At 38.6% G+C, this 23,043-nt stretch overlaps 1 protein-coding gene across 6 annotated transcripts in view; it reads left to right on the forward strand.

The window, feature by feature from the left end:
- AP2B1 (adaptor related protein complex 2 subunit beta 1) overlaps positions 1-23,043 on the forward strand; it is a 187,653-nt gene that overhangs the window by 12,346 nt on the left and 152,264 nt on the right. For all 6 annotated transcript variants that reach the window (XM_058283174.2, XM_058283178.2, XM_058283177.1 and 3 more), the window contains exons 3-5: positions 2,602-2,707; positions 6,896-7,031; positions 9,131-9,376. In XM_058283174.2, coding sequence (XP_058139157.1) covers positions 2,602-2,707; positions 6,896-7,031; positions 9,131-9,376 — 488 coding nt within the window. The remainder of the gene's footprint in view (positions 1-2,601; positions 2,708-6,895; positions 7,032-9,130; positions 9,377-23,043) is intronic.

Here is a 23,043-nt window from a genome sequence, read left to right on the forward strand (position 1 = left end):
GTTCCATTTTGCACTCTTCATAAAAGGCTGGATCATAGTAAGCAGTCAGACATTCTTTCAGTACAGAATTTTCTTTCCTGCATTTTACTACCATAAGGAGTCCAGAGTCCTTGCAATATTTGGTAAAATCTTGAACTTGTTCAGAACATCTCTCTCTGGCCTTCTCTCTCGTTTTCGGGATCAAAACATCCTTTTTGACATGTCTAAGATGCTGTTCTGCATCGAGCGCCATCTCTATGGGCGGAGCAAGGGACAGCCACTCAGCCGCTCCCTGGCAGGGGGCAGGACCACCTGGGGAACTTTTAATACACTACTGATGCCCCACCCTCAGATTTACTTGGTCTGAGATAGACCAAAATTCCTTGTGTAGGGATATTTAAAAGCTCTCCAGATTATTCTAATTTGCAGCCAAGATTGAGAACCATTGCTTACTGATAGCAGTGCTTGTAGATTTGATTAGAGGAGGAGGAGGGAAGAAGGGAAAAAGTTAAGAGTATAATAAAGTCGTATATATGAGATACTTTGCCTCACTTAGTATCCCTCCTTGGCTCCACCGAAATCCTTCCTCTCTATCTTATTTATACCCACAAAAGCCTTGTCAGTTGTTTCCAGATCTTTCTGAAATGTACTTATTTCTTTTTCTTCTGTTAACATTTTATATGCTTTTGATGACTAAGAGATTGTGTATAATGATATAAAGAGATATAACTAAGACTTAACTCTTTAAACCTTCTCTTGTAAGGAGCCTTGGTAAATGTTTTTTAATTTGTGAAGGTTTGAGATTTACAGATCGAATCACTGCTGGATAAGTACCACATTTTTAAAAAATGGGTAGACTCTGTTCCTTTTGCTTCCTTCATCGCCCACCAGAACTGCCACTGGAATATATTCTTTAAGTTATGCACTTGGAATTGGACTAATTTCAGTTAGATCCAGTTTTGATTCTGCTACTCCTCCTCTTCACACTTCAGCTTTTCTGAAACCCTGCTATTTGTTCTTTACTGTTCCCAGAAGTAAATGTTGGAAGCCAAAGAGCTGAATTTTGGCAGTCTAGGGCTTGGTGTAGAGGAAAGGAACTCCTTAAGGGGTCTGGGTTTTCTGGATGTGCTATTTTTGCAGCTGTTGATTAAATAATATAGGATTTTGTAGCATTTGTTTGTCTTATTGGCAATGGATATTGATGAATAAGGCCTTTTTAGTGCTCATCTTCTGTGTTTTATAACACAGGATAACAGTTTCATTATTCCCTTTTAGGGGCTTCAGGCTTCAGGCAGATCCCATAGTGTGCTATCCCCACTATTTCAATACTGGTGAATGAGGTTTGTTTAAAACGAACATCAAGAGCAGTCTTGTGTAGGTGTGATTGGGAGGGAGGGGTTATATGGGAATTCCCCTACTTTTGGTGTAATTTTCCTGTAAATGTACATTTAAAAAATGTAAATATGTCTTTAAAAAATTACCAACAGAGACGGCTTTGTTCCAGTTCATGGGGGGAAAAAGCAGTCTTGAAGGTGGAAGAAAATGAGGCAATATTATAGAAGAGCTTAAGACGGTAGATGAAAGGTGGAGGTAGGATTAGTTAACCTCTTTTTTATAGGCTTAGTGGTGTGGTTTTGCTTCCTTTTAAAACCAGCTGAGAGTTAACTTCTTTACTTCTGCTCAGCCTTCTAAAGATAGCTTCTGAAAATAGGTGAGCCTAGACTAGGTCTTAAACTAGCAGTGATAGTCTTTGGCATTTACGCAGCAGGGCCTGAGTACTTATTCAAGACTGTACCTTTAAAAATGACTTTGGTTTGTACCATTTTTGAAGCTTCAAGATTATTATTCCTGTTAAATTGATTGACTAGGGTGGAACCTTAAAGCCTTCTGACTTTGAAAAGTACTAATTAGAGCAGTGATTCTCAACTCTGGAATTAGACTTACCTGGGGTAGCTTTAGAAAAATGAACATAAGATTTCTCCAGACATTCTGATTGATTCAGTCAAGAATGGAGCCTGAATACTGTTGTTTTTAAATACTTTCCAGGAAATAATAGTGTGTAGCCGAGGTTGAGAACCTGTAAATTCAAGAGTCGGGAGAGCCAGTTCTGTTACTAACTCACTCTGTGACCTTTGAGCCTCAATTCTCTATCTGTAAAGTTGGGAGGGGTGAGTGAAATACTATTGGGAGTCTCTCCTGGTTTGAAATACTGATTTGTAAACCTGTACCCTGCCTAGATTTATTTTCTCCCTGGGACCTTGAAATTCTAATGGAGATCATCCCTGAAATATGTTTTCTTCCCATTGTAAATATATAAATATAAGATTTTATATTTAAATATAAGATTTTCCCCCTACTCCTAAGGTTAATAAAGGTTTGGATTGTGTCTTCCTCTCTGGCTGTAACTTAAAAAGACTTTAAAAAATTTATTAGTGGTGTCCTAACAGTGGGGCAGTTAGAAGTCTAGAACTTTGAATTTTACCTATACTGTAATTTTGTACAATGTTATTTCAGTTGCTGTTTTCCCTCTGGCCAGCTGTCCTTGTGTCATGCATTACATAGTGTAGCATTCTGCTATAGTTCTCTGGTCCTGGGCCTTCATGCAGTTCTCATCTCTTGTAGGAGAAATCTTTGAATTAAAAGCTGAACTCAACAATGAAAAGAAAGAAAAGAGAAAGGAGGCTGTGAAGAAAGTGATTGCTGCTATGACCGTGGGGAAAGATGTTAGGTAAGAATAATCACTCTTGGGAAGTGAATGTGGCTCAACTGATAGAGCATCCGCCTACCATATAGGAGGTCCAGGGTTCAAACCCAGGGCCTCCTTGCCTGTGTGGTGAGCTGGCCCACGCGCATGTGCAAGGAGTGCCATGCCATGCAGGGGTGTCCCCCACGTAGGGGAGCCCCACACGCAAGGAGCGCACCCTGCAAGGAGAGCTGCCCTGCATGAAAAAAGGCACAGCCCGCCTAGGAGAGGTGCTGTATGCAGGGAGAGCTGACACATCAAGATGACGCAACAAAAAAGACACAGATTCTCGGTGCTCCCAAGAATGCAAGCAGACACAGAAGAACACATGGTGAATGGACACGAGAGCAGACAATGGGGCGGTGTGGAGAAGGGGAGAGAAATAAATGAAAAACACATCTTTAAAAAAAAAAATCACTCCTGCCATTGATCACTTTGGAGACCCACACCCCATTTTATGGCTTTTCTTTTTTTTTTGGCACCTGTTGAAAACATTTTAGGGAATGTGGTTGCTTTTATGTTAGGTCTTTAACTTAAAATTTTTTTTGGCAGAGTGAAACGAGTTTGATTTGTTGTATACAGATCTAGCATAAAACCTCCTGAGAGCTGGCACAGTTGCAAATCTGTTAGCTGACATAGTTTTAAATGATGATAAAAATACACTGTGAAGCAGAGGCTCACATGCTCTTTAATTGACTCCAGCCAGTGACCTCAACTTTACAACTTATATTCACATGCTGAGTTCAAGATGAAAATCAGTGTTATTGGTCTTTTTTGTTTGCATCAGTGTTAAAATCAATTTGGCCTTTTTTGCTTGCTTCTGTAACTTAGCAAAACCATTTGGAAATAAGTAAGGATTATCTTGCAGACCCTTGAGGATCTCCAAGACCCTTTCAGTAACATCATGAGATGAAAGATATTTTTATAGTAATTCTTAGCTGATATTTTCTTTTTCATTGTGTTGACGTTTGTACTGATGGTGCGAAAATAGTGGTGGTTAAAACTGCTGGTAACTTAAAGTGAATCAAGGCCAAACTATAATAGTACACATTGTGTTCTTTACCACCATGAACTTGGAGGGCAAAGAATAGGCAGTTTCATTTAGAACTATCCTTCATGAAGCATTAAAATTGAATTTTATTAAATCTTGACCCTGAGTACAGGACTTTTTAATATTTTGTGTGATGAAATGAGTATAATATATAATACACTACATGATCAAGTGTGATGGTTGACTTGAGAAAAGGCACTTGTGCTATCGTATGAATTATGAACACCATTTTCATGTGAAAAAAATGATTGACAGACTACAATTCATCAGACTTTGTTATTTGGGAGACACTTAATAAAAAAATGAGCAAAGTGAACCTGTCACTTGGCGGGAAAAAATAGACAGTAAATTGAGCTTTAAAGCCAAAGTTAAAATTTTAGAAAACTTGTGTCTGCCATTGTGAACGTGACAGCTTCCCAATACTTAAAGATTTTTCTGATGAGATTTATTGGTGAAATTATGAATGTGATTTTTGGTACTGAATAATGAATGTGTCAGCATCAGAAAGATTTGCATAACTCAGTGAACCAGTATTTCCATATGACCATACTTATGCCACAAAATTGTGTATGGGTAAAAGATGCATTCAAAATACATGATAAACTAATGGATTTTAATGCAAAATAAATATTAAAAAGTTTAATATAGTTTGAGATTCCACATGGCAACTAAACTTTTAAGAAACTACAGTCTGTGAACTAAAAAGAAAAGTGACCTTTTGTCTAGGTTCAGTTTAGTATCAAGAATACCATAGTTAGCTATTAAAAACCTCTCCCTTTTTCAGTTTATGTATATGTTTTTAGCTCAATTTTCTAATTATACATTCACAATAGATTGAATGAAGGTAGCAGATATGAGAATCCAGCTTTCTTAATTTAAACCAGACTTGAAAAAGTTTGCAAAAATGGCAAGTGGATGTGGCTCGAGTGATTGTACTCCCACCTACCACATGGGAGGGTCCCTGGTTCGATTCCTAGTGCTTCCTAAAGAAGACAGTGAGCTGACATGATGGGCAGGTGCAGCAAGCTGACATAACAAGATGATGCAACAAGAGACACAAGAAGGAAAACATAACGAGGAACGCAACAAAGCAGAGAATGGAGGTGGTTGAAGCAATTAGTCTCCAACATCCCATATTGGAGGTCCCGGGTTCAATTACTGGTGCCTTCTAAAGAAATAAGGAAGGGAAGCAGACTTGGCCCAGTGGTTAGGGTGTCCGTCTACCACATGGGAGGCCCACGGTTCAAACCCTGGGCCTCCTTGATCCATGTGGAACTGGTCCACGCGCAGTGCTGATGTGCGGAAGGAGTGCTGTGCCACGCTAGGGTGTCCCTTATGTAGGGGAGCCCCACGCGCAAGGAGCGTGCTCCATAAGGAGAGCCGCCCTGTGTGAAAGAAAAGTTCAGCCTGCCCAGGAATGGCGCCACACACACGGAGAGCTGACACAACAAGATGACTCAACAAAAAGAAACACAGATTCCCGTGCCACTGACAACAGAAGTGGACAAAGAAGAACATGCAGCAAATACATACAGAGAACAGACAACTGGGGCGGAGGGGGGAGGAAGGGGAGAGAATAAATAAATAAATCTTAAAAAAAAAAATAAATAAATAAAATGAACAAACACACAGCAAGTGTAAACAACAAGGGTGTGGGGAGAAATAAATCTTTTAAACAAATTTGCAAAAATGTGAAATAATGCTACTCTTCTCACTTTTCTAAATATAGTAAATTTTCATTAAAATATGTTAATATGAAATAAGTTTATTTTTATTTACAGTGTATTAATATATATTTTTTAATACCAGTTTTATGTCCTGATATGGTAAGGTACCAGTAGTATAACCTACCTAAACTAAAGCTGCTTTGTGGATCTCAATAATTTTTAAGAATGTGAAGGGGTCCTGAGACCAAAAAATTGAGAACTGCTCTCCTAACCAAAATGGCCCAGATGGAAACAGCAATAAAAAATGGCTCAGGGTCTTCTCATGTTCCCGGTGCTCCTGTTCCAGTTGGATTTTTATTGTTGTTTTTTGTTTCTTAGCACATAGGCATATTTGGTTTTTAAGTTGCTAGTAGTTTAAAATTTATAAGATACTTTGATAAAGACTTGGAGGGAAGGTTAATTGCTAAATTCCCATAAAATTGTAGTCAACCTCTATTTTAAATATAAAGCCTACATTTAAAGATCTGATAAGCTCAACCTTTCCCACCTCAGCTAATGGTGCTGCATTGTGAATGGAAATACAAATTTCTTTTCTTGTGGCTATAAGAGCATGATAAATCATGAAATGACTGGAACTTGGGAAAGGCATAAACTTTTATATTTGATTATACTCATTCTCAGTTTTCTAAATCTGTAAATTTAAAAAAATATTCCACTAAAAGGGAATCGGCTTCTTGAAGAAATGATTGATTTCAGATATTGGATAAGAAATGTACAAAATTAACCTGGATGGAATAGCTTATCATACTAGAAAACAAGGAAACTATTGAAAATACGGGGTCATGTCACAAGTACTGTGGAGCCAGTTGAGTGAGATCCCACTGGAAGGATGGAAGAATATAAGCATTAATAAATATAATGACTGTAGTGCTTTGAAATGGTGATCAACCAATATGAAGAATTGTCCATTTTTTGGGTATGGTAATGATATTCTGATTTTTAAAAAGAATATTCCTAATTTAAATATAATGGCTATATGTAAATATATTTTAATATCTAAAATATAAATGTAGTATGTCTAGGATTTGTTTCAAAATATTCTGGAATAGTTGGATGGGTGGGGGCAGCAGTGTTTTGGATAGAGATGAAACAAGATTGGGCATGTATCAGTAACAGTTGCAGCTGCTTGATGAGTACATCAGTTTCATTATACTCCTCTACTTTTGTTTGAAAGTTTTCATATTAGAATGATATTTAAAAATCTATTTTTAGATATGTTCTTGGGACGAATATAACAATTTCTTTAGTAATTTGTTATTGTAATAATGATCACTACGAGGACATTTCTCCTTGCACCAAAATCATACTGTAAAATTAGGCCATTTCTTCATGTTCTATCGAACAGTTTAGTACCAACATCTATTCATTTTTCTCCCCCCCCCCCCCCCCGTCCAGCTCTCTTTTTCCTGATGTAGTGAACTGTATGCAGACTGACAACCTGGAACTAAAGAAGCTTGTGTATCTCTATTTGATGAACTATGCCAAGAGCCAGCCAGACATGGCCATCATGGCTGTCAACAGTTTTGTGAAGGTAACTTCCCAAGGGCGTAACTGTAGTCTCCTTTATCTTAGATAACTTTTTCAGAAGTATTTATTGGTGTAGTTTTTGTCTGCATTGCAAATGAGCAACCTCTGTTCCAAAGGAGGGCTTCTTGGGAAGTATAGGCAATGACTAGGATCGTTCATGTTTTTAAGCACACTCTATGTCAGTATGTGTCACCCAGGGAAATTCAAACCATGTGGCAAGCCTTCTGTTAGCTGGGCTTGGTATATCCTTGCCATGTGGTTAGAAGAAAGCCAGGTAAAATCTCCAACGCACCTTTTTTCTTCCTTTCAAAAGCATTTTGTAATTATATCATATTAAAAGAGAGTAGTATTTCTTTGTACTGTTCATAACTCTGTTCCTCTTTGAAACTTTCTGAAGCTGATCCCATCTTTTCATAAGAAATAACTAATTTTCCCCATATACTTTATCTTTGTCGAAATTCTGCGTAATGGTCAGATGTAATGGAAACTGTAGGTGCTATTTTGTCTCATTTAATAGGTTTAATAGCATTTGATTAAAAAATATATTTTTAATTATAGAAAGTTTCAAATATATCCAAATAATAGGAATAGGATAATAAATTCCTTGTAACCCATCTTGCAGTTTCAACAGTTACTGACATATGGCCACTATTGTTTAATTTATACTCCCCATACATACTTTTCTGAGTTCCACCCCACTCCCACAGGATAATTTTTTAAGCAAATCCCAAACATCATATTTCATCTTTCAGTTTGCCAGAATAAGATCTCTTTTCTAAATATAATAACAATACCATTGTCACATCTTTAAAAATTATATTTCTTAGTGTTATTGAATACTCAATTAGTATTTACATTTTTACTATCAGTAGATTTATTGAGTATAATGGGGATGTTCCTGTTAGTATTTTTTTATTTTTTAATTTTTTCCTTGACAGGAACCTAGTCTCCATTTAAGTTAAAAAAAAACAAAAAACAAAAAACAAAACTGAGCAAATGAAAAACCTGGTTTCTAGGCTTTGGGCCCTACATTTCCAACCCTCTTTTTTCTACTTGTTACTTGTGGAGTGGGACAGTATTTCTAATTCCATTTTTTTCCCCGTACCTAAATACAAACCTGGGGGAGCAGATATAGCTCAAGTGGTTGAGTGCCTGCTTCCCATTTATGAGGTCTTGGGTTCAATCTCCATACTGCCTGAAAAAAAACAAATGAGGGAAGCAGATGTGGCTCAATTGGTAGAGTGTCCGCCTACCATATAGAAGGTCCAGGGTTCAAATCCAGGGCTTCCATGAGCTGGCCCACACACAGTGCTGACACGCACAAGAAGTGCCATGCCACACAGGGGTGTTGCCTGGATAGGGGAGCCCCATGTGCAAGGAGTGCACCCTGCAAGGAGAGCCGCCCTGCCCGAAAAAAGCGCAGCCTGCCCAGGGGTGGCATAGCACACATGGAGAGCTGGCGCAGCAAGATGACGCAACAAGAAAGAGACACAGATTCCTGGTGCCGCCGAGAATGCAAGCAGACACAGAAGAACACACGATGAATGGACACAAGGGAACAAACAACGGGGGTGGTGGCGGGGGAGGGGGAAGAGGAGAGAAAGAAATAAAATGAAAAAAAAAAAAAAAGAAAAAAACTCTCATTGGGGAGCAGCAGATATGGTTCAGTGATTGAGTGCCTGCTTGCCATGTACGAGATCCTGGGTTCAATCCCCATTACCTCCTTAAAAATGTATATATACACACACACACATACAGGTATGCACACACAAACCCTTTTCTGTTTCAGAGCATGTCTGCTAATGTCTCAGGATGGGAACACCAGCTCACAAAGCTTTTGTCTAGCCCTGTAATGAATCCTATTACGCATTTCCTTGCTGTAAATATAAAACAGCTAAATGAATTCTAACCTAAACTCTGAATATGCAACTAAGATTTGTGCTTAGGGTAGGAAAAGCATGGGAGATTTGGGTTTTGACAAAAACCATAACAGAAGGTGTGGTATAACTTCTAATATAACTGTTCTTTTGTGGCTTATGTAAACTAGACTGTTTACTTTTAGTAATATGTATACCTTCAGTTTTTTATGATTGTTTTCTGCAGGACTGTGAAGATCCCAATCCTTTGATTCGTGCCTTGGCAGTCAGAACCATGGGGTGCATCCGAGTGGACAAGATCACGGAATACCTTTGTGAGCCCCTCCGTAAGTGCTTGAAGGATGAAGATCCCTATGTTCGGAAAACAGCAGCGGTCTGCGTGGCAAAGCTCCATGATATTAATGCCCAAATGGTGGAAGATCAGGGATTTCTGGATTCTCTGCGGGATCTTATAGCAGATTCAAATCCAATGGTAATAAGCTGCTTTTTATAAAGAGAACTACTGAAAATGGGCTCTTTTTATAAGCATTTTAAATAAGCGTTTTGTCTTTGAACATTGGACCACAAATAGCTCTGGAAAGTATGATTTCTCTGTGTCCCACAGATTACTGATCTCACACCCTAGGCATTTCTGAGGTAAGAACCAAGCAGTGTAATACAAGGGTCTTTGAATTGTACCTACCTCTGTATTTGTTCAGAAACAAGTCAGCACTTTCATTGTTTTCCTCGGGAGGTTTTACATTAAATTTATATCAGGGTTTATTTATTTATTTTTTATTTTTATTTTTAAGATTTCTTCAGATAGGTGTGGTATTTTCTTGTAGTGTAGGAATGGAAACAAAGTGACCTTTGTTGCCTAATTATTGTAATGCATGTTGCTACAGGAGAAATCTAGGACGAAATTCCTCTTAGCTAACTGGATTATATTCTAAATGTTTGACAGCCAGAGTTTTTGGATCCTTTATTTTCCTTATCTGAGATTTTAAACTTTGCCTTTATAATGAAGGGAGCTAGTCCCAAGTAATATATTGACTCTGCTGATAACTGAAGCTCATTTGAATTGATTGGTCAATTCAAATTGATCTTAGACCTGCCCTTTCAACCACTGTCATTCTGATATTATTGTATGCTAGTTACAAACATTATGTTGTGCTTTCATCTTTTCTGTTCATTTCCAAAAATTACTACACATCCTTTTTACCAGTTGTGCACAAGGTACTGTCAGGTTTCCATTCTTTAACCTCATTCTCTTTTCTGGTGACCCATATTCAAGTTAATAACTCCATAAGATTACACAGTATATTTAGTTCATAGTGCAGTCACGCAGTATTTGTCCTTTTGTGTCTGGCTTGCTTCACTCAACATAATGTCCTCCAGGTTCATCCATGTTGTCATATGCTTCACAACTTCATTTCTTCTTTCAGCTGCATAATATTCCATTGTGTGTATACACCCCAATTTGTTTATCCATTCATCAGTTGATGGATGCCTGGGTTTCCATCTTTTGGCAATCGTGAATAATGTCTCTATGAACATTGGTGTGCAAATGGTCTGTTCAGGTCACTACTCTGGTACTTTAGTATATACCCAGTAGAGGTATTCCTGGGTAATGTGGCAAATCTATAATGAACTTCATTAGGAGCTGCCAAACAGTCCTCCACAGTGGCTGTACCATTCTACATTCCCACCAACAGTGAATAAGTGTTCTGTCTCTCCACATCCTTTCCAACAGTTGTAGTTTTTTTTGTCTTTTTAATAGTGGCGTTCTGATAGGTATGAAATGATATCTCATTGTAGCTTTGATTTGTATTTCCCTAATTGCTAGTGATAGTGAACATTTTATCATGTGTTTTTTTGCCATTTGTATGTCGTCTTTGGACAAATGTGTGTTCCAGTCTTTTGCCCATTTTTAAATCGGGATATTCGTCTTTTTATTGATGAGTTGTAGCATCTCTTTATATGTCATGAATATTAAAGCCTTATCAGATATATGATTTCCAAATATTTTCTCCCATTGAATCAGCTGCCTTTTCACCCTTTCGACAGAGTCCTTTGAGGTACAAAAGTGTTTAATTTTAAGGAGGTCTCATCTGTTTTTTCTTTTGTTCCTTGTGGTTTAGGTGTAAGGTCCAGGAAACCACCACCTACCACAGTGTCTTTAAGATGTTTCCCTACATTTTCTTGTAGTAGTTTTATGGTCCTGTCTTTTATATTTCAGTCTTTGATTCATTTTGAGTTGACTATTTTATAGGGTGTGAGATAGGGTCCTCTTTCATTCTTTTGGTTATGGATATCCATTTGTTGAAGAGACTGTTTTGTCCCAATAACATGGTTTTGGTCGGCTTGTTGAAAACCAGTTGGCCATAGAGATGAGAGTTTATTTCTGGACTCTACAATTCTGTTTCACTGATTGATATGTTGGTCTTTATGCCAATACCATACTGTTTGGCCACTGTAGCTTTGTAGTATGTTTCAGGGTCAGACAGTGAAATTCCTGCCACATCGCTTTCATTTTCAGAATACTTTTGGTTATTGGGGTGCACTTGTTTATTAGCTCTAGAAGCTTTGTCATAGACATTGTAGAGTTTTCTAAATGTAGGATCATGTCATCCTTGAATAGTTTTACATCCTCTTTCCCTGTTTAGTTGCTTTTTATTTTTTCTGATTGCTCTACCTAGAACTTCTAGCACATATTGAATAATAAGTGGTGACACTGGGCACCTATCTTAGTGGAAAAACTTTCGACCTTTCCCCATTGAGTATGATGTTGACTGGGTTTTTCATATATGACCTTTATCATAATTGAGGAATTTGCCTTCTATTCGTTTTTTTTTTTTTAATTTTTTTTATTTTTATTTATTTAATTCCCCTCCCCTCCCCCGGTTGTCTGTTTTCTGTGTCTTTTTGCTGCGTCTTGTTTCTTTGTCCGCTTCTGTTGTCGTCAGCGGCACGGGAAGTGTGGGCGGCGCCATTCCTCGGCAGGCTGCTCCCTCCTTCGCGCTGGGCGGCTCTCCTTATGGGTGCACTCCTTGCGCGTGGGGCTCCCCTACGCGGGGGACACCCCTGTGTGGCACTGCACTCCTTGCGCGCATCAGCACTGCGCATGGGCCAGCTCCACACGGGTCAAGGAGGCCCGGGGCTTGAACCGCGGGCCTCCCATGTGGTAGACGGACGCCCTAACCACTGGGCCAAAGTCTGTTTCCCTCTATTCGTTCTTATCTTTCAAAGTGTTTTTATTGAAAAAGGATGCTGGATTTTGTTGAAATCCTTTTCGGCATTGATTGAGATGATCATGTAGTTTTTTTTCCCTTCAATTTGTTAATGTGTATTATATTGATTGACTTTTTTTTGAACCAGCCTTGCATAACAGGAATAAATCCCACTTGTTGGTTGTGATATATAAGTCTCTTGATAATGCTGTTGGACTCTGTTTTGCAAGTTTTTTGCATTCTATGTTCATTAGAGAGACCAATCTGTAATTTTTTTTTCTTTTAGTGTCTTTATTTGGCTGTGGTGTTAGGATGATGTTGGCTTCATAAAATGTGTTGGGTAATTTTCCCTCCTTTTCAATTTTTTGGAAGAGTTTAAACAGGATTGGTGTTAATTCTTCTCAAAATGTTTGGTAGAATTCACCCATGGAGCCATCATCCTGGACTTTTTTGTCCGGAGTGTGTTGATGACTCATTCAATCTCTTTAAATTTGATTGGTTTAGTAAGTTCTTGTATTTCTTATAGCATCAGAGTAGGTTATTTGTGCATTTCTAGGAATTTGTTAATTTCATCTAAGTTGTCTAGTTTGTTGGCATACATACTAATTCTCCTAATATCCTCTTAATGATACTTTTTATTTCTGTAGTCAGTCATAACTTGTCTCCTTTCCTGATTTTATTTGCATCTTCACTCTTTTTCTTTGTTATTGTAACTAAGTTTCTTAATTTTATTGATCTTCTCAAAGAACCAGCTTTGGTTTTGTTGACTTTTCTCTATTTTTTTCCCTCAATTTCATTTATTTCTGCTTTAATCTTTACTTTTTCTTTCCTTTTGCTTGCTATGGGAATGGTTTGCTGTTCTTTTTCTTGTTTCTCTAATTCAGTTAGATCTTTGTTTTTAGCTCTTTCTTCTGTTTTAGTATAGGCATTTAGGGCTGTAAATTTCCCTCTCAAGACTTGCCTTTGCTGTATCCCATAAGTTTTGATAAGTTGTGTTCTCATTTTCACTTGTCTCAATACATTTACTAATTTCATTTACAATTTCTTCTTTGACCTGTTCATTATTTAGGAGTGTATTGTTCAGCCTCCACACATTTATGATTTTATATCTTTTCTGACTGATTTCCAGTTTCATTCCATTATGATCTGAGAAGTTTCTTTGTATAATTTCAGTTTTTTTATATTTATTGAGACCTGTGTTGTAACCTAACATGTGGTCTATCCTAGAGAAAGATCCATGAGCACTTGAGAAAACTGTATAACCCACTGAGTTTGGATGCAACGTTCTGTAATTGTCTGTTATTTCCAGCTCATTTGTCATACTGTCAAGTTCTCTGTTATTTTGTTGATCTTCTGTGTAGTTGTTCTATCTAATGATGTGAGTGGTGTGTTGAAATATCCAGTGATTATTGTAGAGATGTCTGTTTCTCCCTTTAGTTTTGCCAGAGTTTGCCTCAAATATTTTGGGGCACCCTGGTTAGGTGTATAGATATTTATGACTGTTAAACTTCCTGGTGGATTGTCCCTTTTATTAATATATAATAGCTTTCTGTATCTCTTACAACTTGTTTGCATTTAAAGTTTGTTTTGTCCAATATTATGGCTACCCCTGCTCTTTTTTGGTTACTATTTGTGTGGACTATCTTTTTCCAGCTTTTCACTTTCCCCTGCTTTGTATCCCTGGTTCTAAGGTGGATCTCTTGTAGGCAGCATATGGATGTTTTTTATCCATTCTTTCAGCCTATATCTTTTTTTTCCCCCTTCCCTCTCTCCCCCGCCCTGCTGTTTTTGCTGTCTGTGTCCATTTGCTGTATGATCTTCTGTGTCTATTTTTTTTTTTTTTAATTGTCTTTTCTCGTGTTTCTTTAGGATTTACCAGGATTTGATCCTGGGGATCTCCGATGTGGAGAGAGGTTCCCTGTTACCTGTGCTACCTCAGTTCCTGGTTTCTGTTGCATCTCGCCTTGACTCTCCCCTTTGTCTCTCTTTTTGTTGTGTCATCATCTAGCTGCATGGCTCGCTACGTGAGCATGCCTTTTCCAAGAGGCTGTAGAGATCAAACCCAGGTTTTCCCATATGGTAGGTGGAAGCCCCATCACTTGAGCCAAATCTGCTTCCCAGCCTATATCTTTTGATGGGGGCTTTTAATACATTCACATTCAGTGATATTACTCTAAGTGCATTATTTGCTACCACCATTTTCTTCTTTGGTTTTCATATGTCATATCTTGTTTTTGTCTGCTTATTCTTTTGGTTATCCTTTTTGCTGTTCTTTTATACTCTCCTCTAAGCCTCTCTCTCCTGTCTTCTTTCAAGCTGTAAGGCTCCCTTTAATTTTTCTTCAAAGGTAGATTATTTTTTTTTTTAATTTTTAATTTTATTTATTTTTTAGGCTGTACTGGGGATTGAATCTGGGACCTCATACATGAGAAGCAGGTGCTCAACCACTAAGCTATACCTGCTCCCTAAGGTGGATTATTCTTTTTTATGAACTCTCTTATAATAGTTTGTGAATATTTTAAATTTACCTTCATATCTGAAGGACAGTTTTGCTGGATAAGGAATTCTTGGCTGATAGTTTTTCTCTTTCAGTATCCTAATTGTATCATACTACTGTCTAATCACATCCATGGTTTCTATGGAGAAATCCCTACTACATCTTACTGGGTCTGCTGCTCCCTTGCTGCTCTCAGAATTTTCTCCTTATCTTTGATATTTGATATTCTAAGTCTTTTGTGTCTTGAGGTAGATCTATTTTTACTATCCTGATTGGGATACACTATACTTCTTGGACATGTAAGTTCATTTCCTTCCTAAGAGTTGGTAAATTTTCAGCCATTGTTTCCTCAAATACTCTTTCTGCCTCTTTTCCCTTCCTTTCTCTTCTTCTTCTGGAACTCCCATGACATGTATATTGTTGCATTTTGTGTTATCATTTCACCCCCTTAACCCCTTCTCAATTTTTTCCACTCTTTTCTGTGTTCTTTTTTCAATTTTGGCTGTTCTGTCTTTTGTTTATTACTTACTCTTCTATCATTTTGAGTTTTCTGTTCTGTTCCTCTAATGTGATAATTTTTTTTTTTTTAAGGAGCGATTGGGATTGAAACCAGAGCCTTGTATGTGCAAAGCAGGTGATCAACTGCTGAACTATACTCAGTCAGCTGTAATGTGTTTTTGTTGTTGGGTTTTGTTTTGTTTTTTTTAAAGGTATGGCGGGGTGGGGGTGGAGGCGTGTATTGAACTTGGGACCCCACATGTTGGAAGCCAGCGCTCAACCACAGAGTCACATAAGCACCCTTGAATTGGCTGTTTTGTTTGGCTTGTTTGTTTCTGTTTTTTTTCTTAGGATGCACTGGGAACTGAACCCAGGGCCTCCCATGTGGGAAGCAGGTGCTCAGCTGCCATATCTGCTCCACTCTAATGTGTGGTTTTGTTTTGTTTTTTTTTAAAGAATTATTTTATTATCCACCCCCCAGCCCCTCTTCCCACTTATGCTCGTTGTCTGCTCTCTGTCCATTCACTGTATGGTCTTCTGTGTCTGTTTGTCTTCTCTTCTCATCTTCTCTTTTGGAGGCACCAGGAATTGATCCTGGGACCTTCCACTGTGGGAGAGAGGCACTCAGTTGCTTTAGCCACCTCAGCTCCCTGGTTTGTTGTCTCTCATTGTTTTTCTCTGTGTCTCTTTTTTTTTTTTTTGCATTATCTTGTTGCATCAGGTCTCTGAGCAGGTTATCTCCTCTTCACCAGAAGGCCCCTGGAAAAAGAACCCAGGACCTCCTATATAGTAGATGAGAGTCCAATCGGTTGAGCTACATCCGCTTCCCTCTAATGTGTTTTTGAGCTCACGTATCTTGTCTCTCATTCCCATGAGCTCTGTTACTTTCGTATTCAGGTTTTCAAATTCTTTGTACTTGCTTGGTGTCTTCTTGATGTCCTTTATCCTTTATCTCTTTAACCATATTATCTTTCAACTCATTAATTTGATCTTGGAAATTTTTGTGCATTTCATTGATTAGTTGTTTCAAACCCTGTGTCTCTTCTCAGGCTTTGATATATTCCTTTTCTTGGGCCGTTTTTTCCATTTTCTTAGTATGGTTTGTGATTTTTTGCTAATGTCTGGACATCTGATTAGGATGGTGAGTTTACTCAGAGGCTAAATTGCTCTCTCTTTTGTATGGATTTAGTGCCAGGAGGCTGAATGTTATTGTTCTTTAATTATTGGTTCAACTTGTTCTGGGTCTTTAGGATTGTCCATGTTAGTTGCTCAAATCTGAGCCCTGGACCTGGTAATAAGTTACAGACCTGCTTCCAGGGGCCTTTGGAAGGGAGGATGTAAAGGCTGGGAAAAGCCTTTCTTATTTACCTTTAATTTCCTTATGTGCACTTCCTTTGTCCGTGCTTTCAGTTCAAAGCCTGGTTGGAGTATGTGAGCTGCAGTAAGGACTGGATTAATGTGACAGAGGATCCTGCCTTGAGGCTAAGAGCCTCGCAATTCAAACTTTCTCAGAGGCAGTTCTCCAACCTTTGCTGGTAGCCCCCTATCTTTTCCTGGGTAGGAAATAATTCCACTCCCCTCTGCTTTTCTCCACAGCCAGTCCTGGTAAGTAGAGAGGGAGATTGAGAGGGTCCATCTCTTTAGTCCCTTATCAGCTCCCACGGCAAGCAATGGCAAGGCCCCCCTGAGGGCTCAGGGGACACAGCAGACCAAATTTGTGGGTCAAAACCTGAGTCAGCCTTAGGTTGTGTCCCTCTCTTTTCCCTTTCCTGGGGAGGTGGATCCCTGGGGTTCCCTTTGTCTCTACTCATGGGCATTCAAAAGTATCTATAGAGTGGGGGAGGATGCCAGCAGCAGCAGCTACAGTTTCAACTCAAAGTTTTGCCATTGCAATTCTTTTCCTTTGCCCCTTTCTCTTCTCGATCTTCCCCTGGTATCTTAAAACCCTAGAAGATTTGTACCCAGGCAACTTCTGCCTGTCCTCTATGTCATATATCCACCAATATGGTATCATACAGAATAGTTTCACTTCCCTAAAAACACCCCTGAACTCGTGACAACCACTGATCTTTTTCCTGTGGAAAGGTTTTGCCTTTCGACAGTGTCACATAGTTGGAATCATACAGTGTGTAGTCTTTTCAGATTGGGGCAGCTTTCACTTTTCAATATGTTCTTAAGGTTCCTTAGTGTTTTTTTTGTGTTTGCGCTCCCCCCGTCCCAAGTGTCACCATATTCCATAAAGGAGTAAGTTTATAAGGCATTATTATCTATTTTGTAGAATGTATAGCTGTACCAAAATGTATTCCTAGAATTGCTTTTGATTCATTCTGTTATTTTGAGCAGCTGTCTTTGAAGTTCTCTATTTGAGAACAAGTGAGGAAATGCAAAATTTTGGGGTTCCAAGCACTGAGAAGATGAGTAGGATATCATGCACCCTGTGAAAAAGGTATTAAATGTTAAGTGGGGTTTAGAATGTGAGATGGTTTGTGGTGAAGACAAATTCCAACTTAACATAGGCTACTCCATTTTGGGGAGAAAAAGGCATTTCTACATTAATATAAATTCTTTAAAGCAGAACATTTCAAATAAGTTGGCCAAACAGTGAACGCTAATATAAACCATGGACCACAGTTAATAATACCATTATAAAAATATTCTTTTATCATTTGTAACAAATGTATAACACTAATGCAAGGTGTTAATAGTGTAGTTTATGGGAACTGTATTTTATGCATAACTTTCCTGTAAAGCTACTTATCTAATTTTAAAAATGTCTTCAGGAATTGGGACTGAGGATTAAGTTGTAAAGGTATAGGGGTTTTTTGGTACCAGAGTAGCAAGTAGAGAACTTGATTCAGACGCATCCCATTTGAAATCATAGATTCTGAAACAAGTCTAATTTGTATGGTTTATTTACAGTTTCATTGTGGAGGAGGAGGCTAGTCGTCATCCAGTCCTTATCACTCAAGTAGTATATATATAGCATTTATTTACTTATACCTTATATTATGGGAATTTTCAAATATATTCAAAATTAGAGTAAGTGAATAAAATGAATTATCAATAATTGCCAATCTCATTTCATCTAATTTTGCCCCCAACCCTCAATTATAAATAGTTTAAGCAGGCAACATATAAATGGATCTCTGCTTGAATTTACTATAACATTTAATAAACTGTAGTCATGCTCTTAGTAATTCTTTTTTTTAAAAATTATTTATTATTATTATTTTTTAATTACATTATGAAAAATATGAGGTCCCATTCAACCCCACCGCCCCCGCCCCCCACTCCCCCCACAGCAACACACTCTCCCGTCATCATGACACATCCATTGCACCTGGTAAGTTCATCTCTGAGCATCACTGCACCCCATAGTCAATGGTCCACATCATAGCCCAGACTCTCTCACGTTCCATCCAGTGGGCCCTGGGGGGATCTATAATCGTCCCGTAATTGTCCGTGAAGCACTATCCAGGACAACTCCACGTCCCGAAAACGCCTCCACATCTCATCTCTTCCTCCCGTTCCCCACACTCAGCAGCCACCATGGCTACCGTTCCCACACCCATTCCACATTTTCTCTGTGGACATTGGATTGGTTGTGTCCATTGCACACCTATGTCAAGTGAGGGCTTAGATTCCACATGGGTACTGGGTGCACTCCTCCCGCTTCCAGTTGTAGACACTCTAGGCTCCATGTTGTGGTAGTTGACCTTCTTCAACTCCATGTTAGCTGAGTGGGGTAAGTCCAATAAATCAAAGTGTAGGAGCTGAAGTCTGTTGAGGCTCTGGGCCTGGGTGTCATATTATCAGTCCAGAGATTCAAATCCCCTACATATATCTTAAACCCAGCACCAACTACAATTCCAATAAAGTAGCATGCAAGTCTTGTGAAAAGAGATCCCCTCTGAGTCCAATTCCATCACGCAGAAACACCAGCTCCAAAGAAGGGCTATCTGTTATGGCAGTGAACCCCTTCTGCCATGACCATAGAACCCGTGGGTCTCTTTATCCCTCAAAAGAACCAATACCTGGGGTTGTATCTACCTTATCTGTCTCTTAGACTCTGTTCAGTTGTACATAGGGGTATTCCTTCTGACAACCTCCAGACTCTTTTTTAGAGACTCACAGCCTTATAATCTCATTTCTCCTTTCCATTTCCCCCTTACATTAGGTCAAACAGCTTCCCGAAGTCATGTTATTATATGTAGACAGGTATATTCTGTTGTTCCGCATTGAATCTTTAATTCAAGGTCATTTTCTAGTTGCTTCTTCAGCTGGTATGTGGTAGTGATCCCTTGGTGCCAGGGAGGCTCATCCCCGGGTGTTGTGTCCCACGCTGGGGGGAATGCATCGCATCTACACACTGAGTTTGGCTGTGATTAGTAATTCTTAACCTGTTTGTTCTACAACAAATCAAGAGGTGATTGGGGGAAGTTTTTACAAGCATCTTTGAGAAGACTTGGAAAAAGTTTAAAGTTACTTGATAGATTTTTAGGAAACTGTTCAGGCACACCCTCCTGTTTTTATTGCCTCTTTTACTACAGTCCATATATTTGATGTTATTTCATAACTATGTAGCATTCTTTACCTTAATAAATTGACCAGTGTCCAAATGTAGATAGCCATGGGAATATTGGACTAGCCTTCAGGCAAAAGGTGACTTTAGGGACGTGCTTTAATATGCAGACTTAGATACTAAGTTGCTGCAAATTAATGGGATAATTGATACCTTAGCTACATTGTATTTATTTTATATTTTGATATTTTAGGAAGAAATTATTTCCTCTGAGCCCTGTGTTAGCCAAAGGAGTGCTGATGCAAAATACCAGAAATTGGTTGGTTTTTATAAAGGGTATTTATTTGTTTGGGGTAGGAGTTTACAGATACCAGGTCATAATGCATAAATTACTTCCCTCACCAAAGTCTGTTTTCACGTGTTGGAGCAAGATGGCTGCCGATGTCTGCAAGGGTTCAGGCTTGCTGGGTTCCTTTCTTCCCAGGGCTTCCTTCTCTTTCCTCTGTGTGCTTACTTCCTAGGGCTCCAGCTTAAGACTTGGGCATCAAGCTCCAGCATCAGAACTCCAACATTAAGAACCCTCAGCTCTGTCCTTTGCCATGCCTTTTATCTGTGAGTCCCCACCCACCAAGGGTCAGGGACTCAGTGCCCTAATGATGTGGTTCAATCAATGCCTTAATCATAACTCAATCACGCCCAGGTACAGACCAGATTACAAACATAATCCAGTATCAATTTTTGGAATTCATAACCATATCAAACTGCTACAAGCCCCATAAAAGAAGAGAACCCAGCTTAAATATTTTCCCCCAGTATTTTATTAGAAAATTTTCAAATCACAGAAAAGAACAAATTGTATAGACATTCCTCATGAATCCACAACTTTGATTCTACAAATAACATTTTACTATATTTTATCACATTTAGCTTTGTTTTTAATAAATTTGAAAAGACGTGTTAACTATTAAATGAACTCGACTTTCATTGGAATGTCTACTCAACACAGTTGTATTCATGGCTTTAGGAAGTAGTTGCCTAGAGAGATGAAAAAAAAAGTGAGCTCAATAATGTTAATAACATTCTAAAATTCAAAGCCTACATCCTAATCCAGCACTTTTTTCTGGTTTGTTTTGTGATTTTAAGAAAGTTATCTGTTTCTTATTTTCTCATACTTGAAAATGATTGACTTCTTAAGATAATTCTGAATAGAATTCTTAAGAGCAGTTTATAACACCTCATGTATATAAGTGGTTGAAATCAGTTTGCCTAGGCTTATCTTTATTCCCAAGTGGAATGGTTTTAAGTACATTAGAATATTAATAGAATAAGTATACTTTGGGAATTTGAATAGGGTGTCTTTTAAATTCTGATTTTGAATAAATTGCATTGTAAGAACTCAAGAAGAACCAAAATGAAAACAGTTGTAAGACTTTCTAAAATGAATTATTAAACAACCCAGTAAAATATAATGGACTTAGAAAGGTGATACATAGTGACGGAAATAATTTTTTCCCAAAGCATTCCTCTTAGGAATAAAATAGAAAAATTGGCAAGGTTTTCAATTTCTAACTTTCCTTCAGCACGTTTAGCATTTTGTCAAAGTATAACTAAACCTTCAATTCATTCAATATCTGTTTATCTAGTGCTTGCTATAAGCCAGGCCCACAATGATAGGGGTTACAGTGGTAAAGGTGGACATGGCCCTATCGTCTTAGATCTTACAGCCTAGTAGAGGATGGGTAATTATAGAAAGTAAATGCACTATACCTATGTGTCAAAGAAGAAAATTAGGCTGACATAAGTGGCCCTACTTTAGGTTCATACAATCTGCAGAGGCTTTTTCATGGAGGTGAATTTCATCTGAACCTGAAGGATTAGAAATTAGTGAAGTGACTAAGTGGGGGAAAGGGTGCTGCTGGCTGGAAGATTATGTGTAAAATAACTGAAGTGAAAAGGAACTTTGTATATTTATAAAAATTATAAGGAAGGTTTGTGTGTCCAGAGTGAAGTGACAGAAATAATACCCTGTTCATTTATCTGGAGATTACTTATTCTTTTACCTAAATTATCAGAATGAAGCCAAGAAGCAAGTTACTAACTTTTAAAAGTTTCTGAGCCACCCAAAGAAGTATCACAAGTTCATTGATCATATATGTAGAAGATATTTGACAAAGCAAGGTTAACTGGTTTCTTGATTCTCAGAAGCAAATTTATAGAGTATTGGTGAGATCTGTTATCTATACTGACATTGTGAATTAATGATGGTAATTCTGATTTTGTCATGACGTTTCATTTTAGAGTGCCTACTGTGTGCAGATACTGTGCTAAGTGCTTTTTTTTTAGACTAGAGAGTAAAGATTTTAAGAAAGGAAAAATAGAACAAAAAAAAAGAAACAAGAAAAGAGGTAAGTACACAATCTGAGACATGGGTTGTAGGCAGGCTACAGGATGTGTCACACACGTGGGGCCCCAGATTAGGCCTTTCAAGACATTTCCCCCTCCCCTTTCCTATTGTTGGGGAGGGGCCCCAGCTATTTGCTGTTCTGATTGGTTGCCTCACCTGTTAACTTTCAGTGGGTAATGGTAAGGCCTTTTGTTTGAAGGTATTTGGCCCTTCCCCTGACCCTGGAAAGGGTTCTAAATGGGACCTTGTGGCCTGGGTCTCAGTGGAATCTTTCTGATTTTTTTAGTTAACAGCGGGCTTCCAGGTGGGGTTTCATAGCGATATTCTCTGCCAGGTCCCAGCCACCTTCCCTCATTCCCTAACCTACCTCAACAACCCCCTCAGAGAGTTTATACCCCTATTCTTAAGGGGGAGCTGAAGGATGATGGTCATTCTTCTGTAGCTGCTTCCTGCAGATTAGGGGGAATAGACCCTGCCTGACACAGAGGTAGAACCCTCTGGCTGTTCTGTTGAGGTTGAGGAAAGATGGGTCTGGTATTGTGGATGGAACTGGATGTGAAATCCCTGCATGACTAATATCTTGTTCTGGTAGGCCTTGATTATGGAGGAAATAAACTTAGTTAGAATTTAAGGTACATGGTCCTACTAAAAGGATAACAAAGATGGTGGTAGGCCCCAGAAGGGCCATGACATCCTTGGACCACAAGCAAGAAAAAGGCCAGATGCCTTCAGAGGCTGCACGTTCCAAATTTGATAAGAAACAGCATTCTTCCTTGAGTTCTTTTATTCTGTTGGTTAACTCTAGGGAGAGATTGTGGTAGACCTGCTGGGTTTGAAATAAACTGCCAATCCAGTTCCCATGGTGGTGGTTATGCCTAGGGCAGCTAGGAGAGATATGAAGAGAGGCACCGCCCTAGACATAAACTCACAAAGACAGTATACGCAAAAACAAGACAAAGCAAAATTAAGACAGTACTTAAAAGAACCGTTCCTTTATCTTACAGGCATG

The sequence above is a fragment of the Dasypus novemcinctus genome, chromosome 21, assembly GCF_030445035.2.
Source record: "Dasypus novemcinctus isolate mDasNov1 chromosome 21, mDasNov1.1.hap2, whole genome shotgun sequence".
In the NCBI taxonomy this organism is placed as follows: domain Eukaryota; kingdom Metazoa; phylum Chordata; class Mammalia; order Cingulata; family Dasypodidae; genus Dasypus; species Dasypus novemcinctus.